The sequence below is a fragment of the Talpa occidentalis genome, unplaced genomic scaffold (genome assembly GCF_014898055.3).
Source record: "Talpa occidentalis isolate TD23 unplaced genomic scaffold, MPIMG_talOcc4v2.1 talOcc4.8, whole genome shotgun sequence".
NCBI classification, from domain to species: domain Eukaryota; kingdom Metazoa; phylum Chordata; class Mammalia; order Eulipotyphla; family Talpidae; genus Talpa; species Talpa occidentalis.
The window spans coordinates 40403351-40421240 of NW_023605194.1; the positions used below are offsets into that span (position 1 = coordinate 40403351).

The 17890-nt window shown below is 36.2% G+C and overlaps 1 protein-coding gene across 1 annotated transcript in view; it reads right to left on the minus strand.

Annotated features, from left to right (window-relative positions):
* Positions 1-2817: 2817 nt before the first annotated feature.
* Positions 2818-17890, minus strand: part of SAMD8 (sterile alpha motif domain containing 8) — a 59664-nt gene continuing 44591 nt past the window's right edge. The window contains exons 3-6 of the mRNA XM_037495736.2: positions 16491-16586; positions 13633-13750; positions 7601-7751; positions 2818-7440 (exon numbers count right to left, since the gene is read on the minus strand). Of these exons, the coding sequence (XP_037351633.1) occupies positions 7136-7440; positions 7601-7751; positions 13633-13750; positions 16491-16586 (670 nt within the window). The 3' untranslated portion in view covers positions 2818-7135. The remainder of the gene's footprint in view (positions 7441-7600; positions 7752-13632; positions 13751-16490; positions 16587-17890) is intronic.

Genomic DNA, 17890 nt, shown 5'->3' on the forward strand with positions numbered 1-17890 from the left:
TATATACATAGAGTATCTCTAGAAAAACACACTTGTGGGGCCTCCCTGGTGGCGCAGGCAGTTGCACGCAGCACTGTGAAGCTGTCCACAGCCTCTGCAGTGCCAGTTCGATCCCCACTGGCTGTGGAGCAACACACATGGTACGGCAGACCTCTCCTGTCTCGCCTGCCGCTCCCCTCAGTAGTGTATTTCAGTCTGTCTGCCTATTCTGTTCCCTGCTCTGTCTCTGGTAAATCCTCTCACTCTCCCACACATCTGGCCTGCACTCCAGTCCTTATATAAATAAATAAATCTTTGGGGGGAAAAAAAAACACTTGTTAAAAAAAATTGCTACTTGGAAGAACTAAACACCTGGGCACAATGGTAGAAGTTAAAGTTTTCAGTATATAGTTTTTAGCACATTCATAATCTATTTACTAAAACCTAGTTAACTTCTTTAAAAGATACTAAGAATCACATGCACCACTGTTTGAAGCAATAGTAAAGAAAATTCAGACTCTTGACTGGGTAATTGAGGTTATGAAATTTCTGCATGTGAGAGTTCAACTGTGTTGCAGTCCTTTAAATTGAATCACTACTGCCAAAATGTACTTCAGCAAAGCCTCTAAAATCAATCTGTTTTTTTTAAAGATTTTATTTATGCTAAAAGAGCTGGGGTGCAGGCCAGAGGTGTGGGGGTATATGTGAGAGGATTCACCAGAGCCAGCTCACACTCCACTTCATGCCTCAGTCTAACAATCCAACAAACAGCTTAGGTGCATAGCCAGAAAGAGAGATGATTCTAGATACAGAATATAACATACCTAGATTTGTATTAAGTCAATCTGCAGTAGTTAGCGGCTTACTTGCTTGGTGTCTTTACCTTCCTCTGCTGAGGGCAAAGACCTCCTGGTTCCTTCATGTACTATCTTGGGGCCTCTAGTCTTTCCTTTATTTCCAGTTTAATGTTTTATGTACTTTCCACCATCCTCTTTGACTTATGCTTTTGCATTTTACCAATTCTGCATTTTACCTGTTTTACAGAACTACTTATATCTGGTCCCACAATTTAGACACTTGCAAAAGGCATTCCCAGTGCTTCCACTTATAATAAAATTAACAAGCATACTTTGTCAACACACTCTATCAACAGTTCACTAATATATGCATAAATCCAATTTTTTTTCCCTGCATGATAAATAGAGTCATTTAAACCTGTCATCATGTCCTTATTACTTTTTCTTCAGGGAGAGCTTTGTTCAAGTTTCACAGGTTAGTGGACTTTTCTTGGATCCCTCAGTGCCCAGTAAGCCCACCCTCTCATAAACTACCATTAAATGAAGACAGTAAAATTGACTGTTAGTTCCGTGGTTTCCTAAACATTTTCTTCCTCTATCCTCAAATGCCTTTGTCAATGGAAAAATGAAACCCAAATATGTAAAATTCAAGCACCAGATGAAAATGGCAAACCCCAATCCCTTCACATACCTTTAAAACATTCAGCCAGGCAATTTTAAAACTAATGGTCTATGTCACCATGAAATGTTGTTAGTGTTTTTATGTCCTCTTCCCGGAAATACATAGATACAGATAATTCTTGGGGGCACAGGCCCTGTTTCATTGACTTTAAATTCAGTTAAAATTTCAACATTATGAAACAGGTACTGAGCCAGCTAGGCTACAGTACTATCTTAATCTGGTCCTTAATACAACAATGAAGTAGGCATGTCTCCCCACCCCTCATCTTACACAAAAGAATATGGTGCTGGAAGAAGATCCAATTTTATCAGTAGATTAAACTCATATCCGGGGCCTCTCTGGTGGCACAAGGGTTAAGACGCAACCTATGAAGCTATCTGCAGCCACTGCAGCATGAGTTCGATACTCGGCCAGGGAGCAACCCACATGCACAGCAGACCTCTCCTGACTCGCCTGCTGCTCCCCTCAGCAGTGTACTTCAGTCAATCTGCCTGCCACTCTGTCTCTGGGTAATCCTCTCACCCCCCACACCTCTGGCCTATACCCCAGTTCTTGTATGCATAAATAAATAAATCTTAAAAAAAAAAAAAAAAACCCTCATATCCAGGTTCCCAAATAAAGCATTTCCTATCCACTAAATAGCTTCCAGGTCTGTTCTGGACTTTTCTGTCCTACTGTGCACAAGCAGCTGGGGCCAGCACCAGAGTTCCTCTAATTAATGATCATAAAGATAAGCCCAATCATGGATTAAGTACCTGTGGCCCTGTACATGTGACAATGCTCAGTGTTCTAACTACTCCATGGTTCTGGGCTACCGGGCTTACCCCAGCAACTGCTCTCTCCCTTCTCCAAATCTACCTGACAGGATGATATAATCTTCCTTTATGATCTACAGTTGTAGTAAACCAAAATCAAACTAACAAAAATGTTATGTCCATGAATAAGAAGCTATTTGCTTCCTTTCCCTCCTTCTCAAACTTAAATTACAATTATTCAAATGCCCTCAGAAAGGTCATTTAGCTTTCTAGTTTAAAGGGAGGGGAAAGAGCAAATGTTCAGCCTAAAGGAAAACAAAATCAGTAAATGCCAGCGACTAGATACTACATTAGGTTTTAAAGTTATAGGGTGCAATCATTTGTAAAAACAAAAATTCACTATGTGAAAAACAAACCAGCTACATTAAAAATGCAGACATTAAATAAGAGACTGAAATCCAGGCCTCCCCTGGTGGCACAGCGGTTGAGCGCTGGGCTGCGAGGCTGCCCACAGCCTCTGCAGCACCGGTTCGGTTCGTTCCCTGGCCGCTGGCGAGGGTCCCACAAAAAAAAAAAGAAGAAGAAGAAGAGACTGAAATCCAACTTTCAAATGTTTTATTTTTAGTGTTTTTAAACATTTTAATACAACAAAGATATAAAATAATATATATTAGTTAAATCTGGATTTAATTTAGAATTAAGATATTTACTTATGTACAATACTGTGCTTCAAGGTATGGCTACCACAGGAACTTTCTTTCACATCTTCAAGTAATACTACTTTCTCTGCGGACAAGGGTGACCTTTAGGTAGAATTCATAGAATAAAACATGCCCACTTTAATCCAAGGTAATTTTGCTTCCCCCAGTAAAGTACCAGTTCTTACTTCCTTTATTTCATGTCATAAACACATAAATGTCCTAACAATCTATAGATTCTTTGATAAAATAACTTAAAATTAGGCATTTTTAAGATGACATTACTGACTGATAATATCATTTGGCTATGTTCAGACAACCAGTAGTTCAGATTGGAACAGGCCTGAAAGAACAATGAAATAAAAACAGTATTCCTTCTCCCTCCCTATGAGGCACAAAGCTCCCTTATGTTTAAACATAGGCTATAGACTGAACAGAAAAAAACCTTTGGTTAATTTAGGGTAGAACATATTCTAAAAACCAATTTTTTTAGTAGCTGAAATATGGATTAAAGATTTCACAGATATTTTTACTAATCTTGATGCAAAGTAATATATCACATTTTAGTTATTTGAGATAGGTGCCAATCACTGGGGCAAGGGATAGGTCAGAGGGGAACGAAAGTCTAATTCCATAGTAATTTCAATCATTCAAAGCCACTTAAAGATAGAAAAATAAAAAAACCAAAAAACTCAACCTCTTTCCTTTCTCATTGGTCACCCAAAGTTTTTGACTTTTGATTTTACTAACAATTCTCCTCTACAGAGGTTTAAGGGGCAATTTGGGCTAAATTTTACAGTTTTACAAATGCAAAAACTGTCTTAATTGTCAAGTAAAATTGGCAAAGTGACATGCTTTCTTGGCTTTGAAACTATACAAATGAAACCAATACTGTTTAAGAAAGTAAATGGACTATTCTAAAAGTATCTCAAATGCCTGAGCACCTTAAAGAACTGACAAATGAATATTATAATTACTTTTAAAAAGGGATAACTTAAATATAAAGAGACTATAAATTTATTAGTACAGAGTTTAAAAAAAATATGGTTATTCTTAAGTATTTTGGCAATAAAATCCTGAAAAAAGTTCATATGAAATTGCCTTTTGCTGACTACAGTCAAAGCAGATTAGGTTTATGAATGATTTCAAATATATGAACAACACTTTCCAAACAAATGTCTCTAAAACAGATTGTTTCATATCAGGAACAAAAGGATTTGGAAATTCTGTTCTCAATTTACAAATTATAACATTTTTAGAATTCTAAGGAACAATACTCAGGCATGTACAGGACACAAAAGAATGCTACATGCAGTGTCAGAGTTATATTAATCAGCAGGTCTCTTGCTCAGTGGGTCTTTTCGCTTGTCAACAGTCCACACTTACCTAAATGACTATTTCTAAGACTAAACTCATTGTTTTCTGACTTAAAAAAAAAAACAACTAATAAACAGACCCAACATATGGAAACTGTACTTTTATCCCAGCAATTCTGGCCACAGAGAACTATGGAGATGATACCTACATAGAGAATTCTGTAACAAAGCCAAAAACCTTTCTCCCCCAAATTTTGGTGTTAACAGAAATCTTACCTTCTTCAAAATCTCTTAACCCTTACAAACTTCAATTACCCTTGAGTAACATTGCCTTGCATGAACTTTAAAAAGAAACATAACAAAAAAGCAACACTGCCCCCAGAAACATAGAAAAGGTTTATTTTCTATGGCCTTGAATCAAAGGCTTTCAATAAAACCAGAAGTTTGCATTCCAAACTAAACTTTCTTGGTTATTTCTATATTAAGGATTCAATGATGCAAGTTGCTAAAGTTTGGAACTGTAGAACCTAATACAAGGTAAAAAATATGTAGATCTAAGGCATGTAGCTTCTTTACCTAGCCACATTCACACCCCAAATGTAAATTTTAATTGCTACCTTGACTGTGGTTTAGATTTTAAAACAACAACAACAAAAAACCACAAAGACAAAATCTGGAAATTTCTGGACAATACAAAAAAAATTTCTGGACAATACAATACAACTAAAATATAGGTTTCATATTTAAAAGTCTCAAACTTTTCAAAGCGAGACTTGAAGATGATTAATTGATGTAAACACGGCCTTGTAATAGTTAAAATAATAAATTATAAATCTAGCTTACCTTTTTCTCCAAAGATAAAGCAATGTTTTTTTTTATAATCCTTATTGCAGTCTGCTGTTAGGCAATCTCAATAGCTCTGCAAAGCTATTTTTTTTTCTATTTTATTCTAGAATAGAATCCACATGAAGGAAATAAGATCGACATTCAAAAACTTATCATTATTTAGTATTTAACACTCTTGAATTAATGTTGCTACAGATTTTTTTTCAAACACTTCCTCCAAAAGTCTCAGTCTAGTAAATTAGATCCTCTACTGTCATTTAGGAAAACTGGCAGTAACACATCTTTAGACCACAAGGGTCAAATCAGTCTAAGTGAGGAGAAAAACATTCTTCACCCTTCATTATTTTGCAGTTTCTTCAGTTGTAATGTTAGCATTTTTGTCCCTATGTCACAGAATCAATAGTTTAAGATGTAAAATTCTGAAGTATAAGATTTAAAGGCATAACTTGAATTGTAATAGTTAAAATTATAGTGTGCCATTTCTCAAAATGAGAAATAAAAATCATTGTTCAGAGCAAACCCCAATTGGGATCATTTTGCACTGGTCAAAACTTGTTTGTATAATATTCCTTTCATGACAATCCTTTTATCCCTCTGTAGTTTATATAGATGTGGGAAAATTACCCAAAGTGCAAAATTAAAAAATTTCACCCATATAAAGAGCAAGATTCTGCCAGAGTGGCCTGATTTTAGACCTTAATATGCCAGGCACTTCTGCTAGGTTCCTTGCTTTAAAATGGAATGCAAAAACTACACAATTACTATTCCAAGTAGTTATCATTTGGGGTTCTAATTCCAATTCCACAACCATTCTACTGTCATAACTACTATACAAAATCATTAAAAGTAAAGTGACTAATGTTATCACAGAGGTCAAATTACTTAAGGTACTAAAGTTAGTGTTATAAACAGCAACTAAGTTATATCACCTTCTGACTGCCAAATTCAGACTAAATAGAAAGAATGTATGTACACAACCGTATTGAAAAACAAAAAGCAATGAAACTTTTTTTTAATCCAAGTATGTCTGAGATGGCTTACTTCTAATGGTCAGAATGAGAAATTTCAAAAACCAAAATTTATATTATGCTTGCAACCTGTTATAAATTTCTTTTCAGAGAGAAAAAAAAACATTCTTTGCATGCAGGCCTCCCTATTTAAAAAGACAGAAGAACTTTAACATCTAGTAAAACACTCCACTATTTTGCTCATTAGATAACAGCATTAAAGAAGCATAAAACTGGGGTGTCATCTGTCTAACAACTATAGCACAAAATTATTCCAGGTACCTATATAACTAACATTAAGCCAATTTTACTTTGTGGATGCAACCATTTTTCCCTTATGAATATTTACTGATAGTCATACTGAACACTCAGAACAAAACAGCAACTCCAGTCTTTTTTTGCATCTTTGGTTAAAAATGCCAGCTCTCTATTTGTATTAATAAGGACACCAGTGTTTTCATCACAAGTACTTCATCACCTTAAGGATAGTTCCTTGCATTTTTTTCTTGTTCCAGACACCCTGATATGTTCAGTATGCTTTTCTTAAAAATGGTTCAGAATGGATCTCTTTTAAGAGTTGTACTTTTAAAAAAGACACAAAGATTAGTTCAACTGAGCACAAATACTACTCAATTGGTGGAGCTTTTCTTTTGAAGACAACTAGAGTTTCAAAAATTATTTCTTGACCAGAATCCTACTAGAAAAAAAATCCTTTAACCAGCAAATTGCTTAAGTTAATTTGCTTAAGTTCAATAAGCAAATACTCAACACGTAAGGATAACAGGCCAACTTCAATCACAACATTAAGTCTGCCTAAAGATAAGGGGCAGAAAACATCTACTTAAACTTTCTGTTCAAACAGATATATAAGGACTCTTGATTGTTCTTCCTGGCTTTCTGTAATCACAGACTTGCTCATAACAGGGAACTTTACTTTGTCAACATGTAACACAGAAAGCAAGGCATCCAGGAACAATCTAGAGGGAGAAAGCAAAGTTATTCATTTTCAACAGTTACTGTACATTTAATCATGAATCCATTACACCAAGATGATCTCATCCAATTAGTCTTTTCATTATTGCTGGTTTTGAAAATGGCCAACAATATTCATTAGGTACTGTACCATTAACATTACATTCAAAAAAAGAAAACATAGGAAACCAAATCCTCGCTCTCCTACTTTGCTGATATGCTCTGGTATTGGCCAGAGTATGGTAGTACAAAAAGAGTCTTGTGGTGATATAAAAGGCAATAAACACATCAATGGAATAATGTTCATGGGCAGCCAAAATGAAGAAGATTCCAAAGAGGTTGAGAACCCAGGATAAAGTGTGCAAGAAATTCCAGCTTCTTGGTGTATCTGGGAAAAGGACAGAAAGATCATTTTAAAACCACATTCCTTCTAATGCTTCTTAGTCACATGTTTCTTAGTCTGTTTCCTCCTATGTCATACAACTTGACACCCTATAGTCACTCAACTAGTTACCTAATGTACACAGAAATAGTAAAGATATACTTACATTCAGTGACAAAGAAATTCAGCATAGTTAGGACAACCGTGTGACCACTGAACATGTAATCTCCACAAGTGTGAACACCAGTCAGAGTCATACCAAAGCCACTCCAAATGGCAAAGGCCCGGTGTAGTTTCTCCCATACACTGCCATATATCTATAAAGAAAACATGAATTAGTGCTTCAAATACTTAGAGCTTCTGAATACCCACTCCCATTGAAATTTAAAAGTTGAATGACTTACAAGTAAGACCTAAGTAAAATCATCAGACTTCCAGTCTAATCAATTTCAGACATCAAAAATGGGTGGTCATGTTTGGCTGTACTCAGAAATATTTTGATATTTATATGAAATCAATATAACTCAAACTCCTCTATTACAAGTTTCCGTAGAATCCAGTATCACATTAGCATTTCCTCGGCAGTTCTTGCCAATAAGAAATAGGTTATGACAGGGACCAATTGGTACCATTCAATATCCATTCTCCCTTTCTTCATTGGTAAAGAGAATCTCAAATTTATCTGAAGTGGCTATAAACTCAACCAAATTATTGTACTTCCCAAACTCCCTTGCAGCAAGGTGTGGCTACTGAGTGTATGATAAAATGTAAATGAAAGTGTAAATGATGTCTGGGCTCCAAGAAACCAATTTACAAAAATTAGTTGTGTTTCTATATGCAAACATGAGCTAAAAGAGAAAGAAAGGAAGAACACAATCCCATTAACTGCAGCAAAAAGAATTAAATACCTAGAGGTAAACTTAACAAAGAGATAAAAAGGCCCTATACAGTAAAAATTGCAAGCCATTGTTAGAAGAAACAAAAGACACAAAGAAATGGAAAGATATTCCCTACTCACAGTTTGGAAGAATTAGCATTGTTAATATGGTCATCTTAACCAAAGCAATAAACAGAAAGATTCAATGCAATCTCTATCAAGGTTTTGTATTCTTCAAAGAAACAGAACATGTTACTGAAATTTATATGGAACCACAAAAAATTCTGAATAGCCAAAGGAATCCTGAAAAAATAAACACCAAAAAACAATGTGTTTTTTGTAGTGTCATGCTCCCAGGATTCAAACTATACTACAAAGCTATAGTAATCAAAATGCTATGTGCTTTTAACAGCACAACACAGGTGAACAGAGGTAAAACTGTATTGGAGTAAGAAATGAGAACTGGGGGTTGGGAAACTAAGGGAAGAAGGATCCAACAGACTGGTGGAGGATTATAGTGCTTTGGTGGCAGGTGTGCTATGGTAGCATACATCTAAAAAGATATGAACCCATACCTCAAAATCATATACAGGGTTATAAACCAAATTTACCTCAATACAAAAAAATAAAAAAATAAATAAAAAACAACAGATGACACCTGAAATCTACAGGAGCAAATGAAGAAAACTGTAAGGGACGAGTAAGCAGGTTTAGATAGAAAACTCTTGATAGACTTTTTATACTTTTTATATAAAGTTTATTTATATACTACAGGCATGTGAGAAAATGTTCATCATTTAGAATTTAGAATGGCTCATATCAAAACACCAGAAATAAACAAGAGTTTGTGAGAATGTGGAGAAAAATGAACCCCTTCTCACTGTTGGTTAGGAATGTAGACTGCTCTAGTCCCTATGAAAAACAGTAAGGAGGTTTCTGAAAACATTAAAAATACATCTGCCATATGATCCAACAATTGCACTCCTAGGTATCTACCCTAAAAATGCAAAAACACTAATTTGAAAGTATATATGCACTCATTTTAGCAATATTTACTCATTGCAGCACTATTTATGACAATCAAGTAGAGAAACAACCTTAAGTGCTCAAGGACTAATGAGTGGATTAAGAAGATGTGGTGTATAAACACACAGTGAAATACTCAGCTATTAAAAAAAAAAAAGGTGATAGCTTGACAATTGTGACAAGAATGAGGGAACTGGAGGGGGTTGAGCTACTTGAAATAAGTCAGAAGGAAAAAGGCAGAAGCCAGACAGTTTCACTTGTAAATGGAATATACAGAAATAAAACCACAGGGTCAGATAGAACAAAACCAATTTCGAACCCTAGAACTATAGAAAATGGAGAGAAAATGGAAAGCAGGATTTGGAGGGGGTCCAGTGAACTCTGAGTGCCTTGGTGGTAGGTGTGATGTGGTAACATACATTTGAAACAATGTGAAGTTATAACTAAATCGTTGTAATCCAATGTTACCTAAATTTAAAGAAAAAAATTCTGGGCAGTATTATTTATAAAGGAAAGAGAGAATAGCTAGGAGGAAGTCTTTTCTATTTTCTCTTTTATCCTACAACTCAAACATGATAGCTGAAGTTCTAGCAGCCATCTTGGACCATGAAGCAGTCTTCAGAAAGACAGAAGAATCATGGTTTTTTTGAAGACTCCATAAAGTTCACAACACTTGACATGGAGTACCTACTTTCAGACTTCTCTTATGACAGAGAATAAACCATTGCTTCTTAAACTACAACCATATAGAATACTTTGTTATTAGCAGCCCACCCAACCCTGACTTCCACATGTAAGATTAAAAAGGAAATCTATTGAGGATGAATTTGAGCAAGAGTCATAAAAAACATTTAACATAACAATACAAAAATTGCTAAAATATTATGAGCATTTACTATGTGCAAGGCATGCTGCTGAGTGCTTTGTTTATTACTGCATTTAATTTTCACAACAATACTATGAAGCAAATTAATTGTGCAAATAAGCAACTGGTTAAGAGGGGTAACATAACCAGGATGTGAACCCAGGAAATCCAATTCCGAAGACCTATGTCCTATGGATTTGACTATGTCTAATGAACAAAAGAAACAACTCTGTCAGATACCACAATTTTATCAGAAGTCTCAGCTACTGACCATACACTACACAGCTTTACTTTTCTGTCTCAGTTGAGGGCAAGTAAGGGAGAGGAATTTATTATTGGAAAAAGAAGAGAAGTTATAAACATACACATGGTTTGGTTGTTACATGACTTCCAATTAGAATAGGGTTTGAGATGCTACTCTTCTGGGGGAAAAAAAGGCTGGGAAGAACAGAGACTGCTAGAAAATTGTCTCAGACAGGAAACAAGTGATGCCCATGAAAACAAAGCAATTTCTTGCTCAATTATTCAAGTTTCCCTATCCTTTCCAATTATAAATGTACCAAATATTCTCCCAGGAGGGGAAAAAAAATGAAGCACAACATGAGTAAGATGCTCTCATGATAAGGTGTAAAAATTTGTTTTAAGTGCTTTTTTCCTGAAGGGGGGGGTGGGGTCCATTGCTAAATTTCAAAAACAGGTATGATTTGATTCTGTCCCCAAACCTACTTCTGGGAATTTGCTTTCAAGCAATTAATTTATTACAATGAAAGTACTTTAAGAAGCTCACAGTAAGGGATTTGAATGCTAGTTACTATCAAGTAACTTTCTATTTTTAAGGATTTCAGCAAATAATGCAGGTCAATAAGTAGGTTATATTACAGTCCAAAGCAATTAACAGTATTTAGGACAGATTTTAATAGAAACATCCATATATAAGTAACTTATAATGAAAAACAGTTATTAGAGACAGAAAAAGGACTGTCCAAACTGTAGAGGATGGTATTTATTTTTGTAGCACATGTTGCAGCCCTATGCACATATATTCTTTCTTTTTAGTAGATGACCCACAATTAAATCCCTCAGCTATGGGAAATTCTCTTTTGAATGTAGTAAGCTTACATTTTTCTTCTTTTAAATCTCTTCTAAGCAGACATTTTTAGCAAAATGTATAACAATTTTTTAAAAATTTATTTATTTATACATACAGGAGCCGGGGTGTAGGCCAGAGGTGAGGGGGAAGTGGGGCAGTGCAAGGAGTCACCAGAGACAGAGTGGGGAGCAGAAGGCGAGACCGGAGAGATGTGCTGCACCGTGTGGGTTAGCTCCCTGGTTGGGAATCGAACTAGTGCTGCAGTGGCTGTCAACAGCTTTTTAGTGCTTAACCCCTTCCACCACCAGGGAGGACCTGTATAACAATTTTAATGTGTATGTTCTAGATTGCAGAATTCCACTTCCAGGAATTTATCATAAGGAAATTATTAAGTAAAAAAGTATATATGTATAAAAATGTTTAAGATAGTACTGTTTATAAACAGTAAGATTTAGAAAGAACATAAATATGCATCATTTACAAACTAGTAAATCAAACAATGAAACAGAACACTATGCAGTTCTTAAAAAGATAATATATATACTAGATATTTTTCACCACAAAAAAGTAAACACTATTAAATAAGCCACAGATTATTATCTGTAGTATAATCCTATCTTTTGTTTTAAAAGTATTTACCTATATACCTATATATTAAACTTATGTGAAGGCCTCCCTGGTGGCGCAAGGGGTTAAGATGCAACCTATGAAACTGTCAGCAGCCAATGCAGTACAAGATCAATCCCAAGCCAGGGAGCTACCCACATGGTGCAGCAGACCTCTCCTGGCTCGCCCTCTGCTCCCCTCAGCAGTTTGTTTCAGTCAGTCTGCCTGTTCTGTTCCCCACTCTTTCTCTGGTGAATCCTCTCACCTCACACCTCTGGCCTAGTACCCCGGTTCTTGTATGCGTAAATAAATAAATCTTAAAAAAAAAAAACCAGGTGTATATGTAAGCATGCTTAAAACTAGTCTGTGGCTATATACACAACTATTAACAGAATTATTCATATGGTAGGGTGACCAAAAAAAGAAATTATATGACCTTTTACTTTTTAATTTATTTACTTTAAAACTTTTTCTATAATTTTCGCATTTTTACAGTAAGCTCACATGATTTTGTAATTGGAAAAAAAGGTTTTCCCATTTTTGGGAATAAAAGAAATAAAACATTTCCTTTACATTTAATGTCATATTAAATTTCCTCCTTTTCTTACAGGTCAGTTAAGCATTCCTAATACCAGGAGAAAGTTTTGTTGCCCTTCACCTCAGACTATTATTTTTAGCTCTTGATCTCCTTTGGCTGCTTAAACTTCCCTAGTCGGCATGTCAACTATTGATATTACAGTAGAAGAGCTGACACTTTTTGTTTCCCACTTTACAAACAACATTAAAACAACAACAAAGGTATTAATATATACATTTGAAAATTCGGGGACAAACAAATAAAGCATGATGGTTCAGCAAGGTAGGATAATAAATTCTTTTGTCTAAATTTAACAAGTCACAACAGTTACATTTTGTATATAAAGATGATTTTCAGGTGAATTTTTTTTTAAGTATTTCATTACACTGTTTTTTTTTGGGTGGTTGTCTCAACCTTCATAAATGTTTCTTTTTCAAACTAACCAGAAGAGGTATGTCTAGAGTATATCTATAACAAAAAGTTATACAGTTTAATACAAAAAAACCCCACAAAAACATTATTTACTATATTCCCCCAAAAGTAAAGTAATGATTGATGACACAATGAAAGGACCAGTCACATTATGCGGAACATCATAATGATGCTGAGGGTGGGAAAAGAAAATGATAATTGAAAAACTTTTTTCTACAGTTCCACAGCATAGAACTACCACTATCAGTGTACAGAAGTTCAGAGAAGCAGATTCTGGCTTAAGATTTTTTACCAAATAGGGACTCCCTGGTGGCGCAAGGGGTTAAGCACCGCATTATGAAGCAATCCAAAGACTCTGCAGCATGAGTTCAATCCCCAGCCAGGGAGCAACCCACATGGCACAGCAGACCTCTCCTGCCTCGCACACCACTCCCCTCAGCAGTGTATTTCAGTCAGTCTGCCTGTTATGTTCCCCGCTCTGTCTCTGGTAAATCCTCTCACCCCCCCCCCACATCTCTGGCCTGTACCCCAGCTCTTATATGCATAAATAAAATAAATCTTAAAAAAAAAATTACCAAATAATTTGTAGAGGCTTACTATAAATATTATATACAAAAAAGCACATTTTAATACTAAAAGCAAAGTCCTAGACCCATTGCATAAATGATGCCATTAACCCACCAAGAACAAGAAGAAAAAGCATGATAAAGAAGGTAGCAGGCTACCTTTCCAGTACACTGCAGATGCTGTCCTGGTACGGAGAGGGAAGTCACAAACATGGTAAAGCAGCGAAGCAAGAATACAGTGCCCATCAGACTACAGAGCCTTCGCAGAAGGATTGACCTGTAAACAGAGCGACCAAAAAGGAAGAAAGATCAGAAGAAAGCAAACCAAAACACGCCAGGCATGAAATGTTTACTTAAAGGGAGAGTAAGCAGGAAAGCCACTAACTAGACTCTTGGAAGAGATTGGACATCTCAAAGACCATCTAAAACTTCATTGCTGAGCCTCCCTGGTGGTGCAAGGGGTTAAGCACAGCACTATACAGCTATCCACAGCCATTGCAGCATGAGTTCGATCCCTGGCTGGCCAGAGAGTTACCCACATGGCACAGCAGACCTCTTCTGTCTCGCCCGCGGCTCCTCTCAGCAGTGTATTTCAGTCAGTCTGCTTTTCTGTTCCCAACTCTGTCTCTGGTGATTCCTCTCACCCTCTGCACCTCTGGCCTAGTACCCCAGTTCTTGTATGCATAAATAAATAAATCTTAAAAAAAAAAAAATCATTGCTAAATAGAATTGTCCCTAATGATGGAAATGTTTTATAATGGCATTTCCTATAACTATCTACAAGCAGTACCTGAGCACTTTAAATGTGACCAGTATAACTGAGGAAGTGAATTTTACTTTTATGACATTTTTATTAATTAAGATTAAATTGCCACATTGCATCTGCCACATTGGACATTACAGATCTAAGAGCATTACTTTATGGATAAGGAAAAGTAAGAGCTATTCAAGAGGAAAACAATTAGTATCTCATATGACTCTTAGCTTAGTGTTAGGTCAGGTGCTCATGAATTATTTATTGAATGTAAGGGAAAATAAAATGTGATTCTTGGGATTTTCTGCTCATTCATTACATTGTAATTTGGTTAATGATAGTAGATATGTAGCTTCTAACTCAAATTTAAGTTATAAAGGCATAAGTGTATTGTGTGCTTATTTTTTACTGTGTTAAGCAAAATAGACTATGAAATTCTTAGGTATACATATTATGCACTATACATTTTTAAAAAACGTTCCTTCCTCAAAAACACCACCAGACACAAGATTAGGTGTATTAGCGTATGCCCCTGGGATGAAACCTAGGAATATGCAGTTTAACAAGTGGTACAAAGACACACTTTAAGAAACACTGATTTTTATAATTAAACATCAATACTTGCATTTAACTGGCCACTGTTATGCTTTGCTGTATGTATCAAGAATTCTTATAAGGTCAACTCTTGTTTTGAACAGTGGAAAAATTCAAATCTGTGGTTTGTGAGAAAACTTTACGCCAGAAAGCAGTAATGATACTATGGTTTGAAAAACATAAACCTATGGTTTTAAGCAATCCACACTTTCAAATATTGCTATAAAACGGGAGAATGAACTACAATCTGTGTGCATTTCATAGTGTGACAAGAACAGTAATCATGAAACTGAACAAAGGGTCAGAGAAAAAAAGGACAAAATTAGTAGGCAAATTATATTGATAGATCTGAGACATACAGCATGGAAGGGGGCTGGAGAGGATTGCTACAAGAGAGAGAAGAGCACAAGTGACTATGGTGATGGTTCATGGGTGAGGTGGTCATGGGAAATTTATGGGGATTACACCTGAGGGAAGAAATCAAATATTGTGCAAAAATGAACAATTTAAGAAAGATAAAAAAGGGGGGGCTGCTCTGCAGGGCCTAGACAGAAAAAAAGAACAGCAGTCATCAACTTTTCCTTTCATGTCCAAAGCACTGAAACAACTGCTGCTTAGGACCCAAAGCCTATGACTATAGTTTACCTCAGGTACTCCCTGGTGAGACAAAAGGGTCAAAATTCAAGAGTGTCCTTATTCCTTTTCATTGTCCAAAGACATAGTAGTTCTATATATTTAACAGTTTTTTAAATTTTTTCTTCACCACATGTTATTTTTTAATCTTAAACAAGTAATTTCTGCCCATTGAAGTGGAAAAGAAGTCTCCTCTTAAGTTTCTCATGTTGGGGGCGGGGATCACTCCCTTTTTATTTCTTGCTGAAAGTACAAAAAAAGCACTCTCCCTCTTCACCAATTTTCCATTGCATCTGAACCACAATGACTAGAAATGCAGAGTATGTAAAATAACCTTTTTAAAAATGGATCTCCTCTGGGCAGAGAAAATCTTTTCCATCCAAACATTTAACCAAAGACTATCCTTGGGCGAGCTTGTATTCTTCTACAGAAAGTGACATTTTCAATTTGCTTTTTTTTTTTTCAGGGATTTATTTTATTTACTTATGCATACAAGAACTGGGGCGTAGTCTGGAGGTTGAGGGGTGGTGAGAGGATTCACCAGAGACAGAGTGAGGAGCAGAACAGGCAGATTGACTGAGATACACTGCTGAGGGGAGCAGCGGGCGAGACAGGGAAGGTCTGCTGTGCCACGTGGGTCAGTTCTGTGGCTGGGGATCGAACTCATGCCAAACTCATCCCACAGTGGCTGGCAATAGCTTGATAGCACTGACACTTTAACCCCTGCAACACCAGGGAGGCCCTCAATTTGTTTCTAAAGAAAGATAAAGCTAGACTATCAAAGGCTGCTCCACAGCTGATCATCCCCATCCTCTGATCTTTCCCTGCAAAATACATTCAGAATATTACTAAATGTGTAGGTAGTATGCCCCTAGGCTGTCTCCTTTACTGGTTAGTTTCTCTAAGTCACTATTATGCCACAATGACTAAAGAAGGAAATTAACAAAGAAATAGGAAAGGGAGAGACAAGATTTGAGGACATTTACACAAAACAGACAAAACACTTTGAGTCTTTTAAATGGAGTAAGTGAGGTACCTGTGCTTGTGAAGAAGAAGAACCAGGAGCCAAATGTAGCACAGAATCATACCACATACTTCTGTCATGGCAAAGGCCCATGGGATTCGTGGAACACTGGAAGAGGGAGGGAAAATAACATTTTACATTTATTTTTCTTTCTAATTTTTTTAAATTTACACTTTATACTGAAGAAAAGTATACGCATATAAATTACGTCACCCTTTTCAATAAGATATTCTTCTAATAACTTCTTTCTGTAATATGTCTTTTGAGAGACGGTATTTGGAGAAACTGGGGGAAAAAAGTACTCTGTGTATCAGAACCTGTTAGTTGTTTGTGATACCCATCCTGAGTCTATGTAAAGTAACAACCTTTTCTCCCTTAGTAGAGTATGGGAGACTTAGACTACCACAAAAGAAACTGGGAGGAAAGCTCGCTTTTTGTATGATGTGCTCACTTCAGGATCCAGACAAGCAGAACTTGAACTTGATTCTTGTTTTAGAAGCACTAGAGTTTTTGTTTTGCTTTAATCCTTTATTACTGTTCTTTGTGGTTTCCTGTTCTCTTTACCTTTTCTATTGATTCCTCTTTCCTTGCCAAATTCACAGCTCCTATAGTTACCCACTAGTAAAAGGCACATGGCATTTCTCAATTTAAAAAAGAAGAAATGCAAATGGCTAACAGGCATATGAAAAAATGTTCAACATCACTTATTATCAGGGAAAAGCAAATCAAAACCACAATGAGATACCATCTCACACCAGTGAGAATGGCCCATATTAAAAAAAAAAAAAAAAAAACTGGAAACCATGAATGCTGGTAAGATGTGGGGAAATAGGAAGCCTCTTACAGTGCTAGTGTAAATGCAAACTGGTGTTTAGCGGAGGTTCCTCAAAACACTATAAATGAATCTACCAAGTGATCCAGCAGTACCACACCTAGGAATCTACCCAAAGGACACAAAAACCTGCACACCTATCTTTATTGCAGCACTGGTCACAACAGCCAAGATAAGGAAACAGCACAAATGCCCCCAAACAGGTGAATGGATCAAAAAGCTGTATTATATATACACAAAGGAATACTACTCAGTGATGAAAAAAGATAAACTCATTCCAGTTGCAACAACCTGGATGGAACTGGAAAGTTTTATGCTAAGCGAAATAAGTCAGAAGGAAAAAGATAAATATAGGATGGTTTCACTTATATGCTGAATACAGAGACACTAAACAAAAGGTCAAGAAAAAGACAAAAATTGCAAGACAAGGCATACAGCAAGGGAAGGGAAGGGAGAGATGTCAAAATGGGGGAGGGAAGAGCGCAAGAGAACACGGTGATGGTTCGCAGGGTATATGGTAGTGGGAAAACCAGGGGCTCTACACCTGAGGGAGAAACTACTGTACACAAATGAACAACAA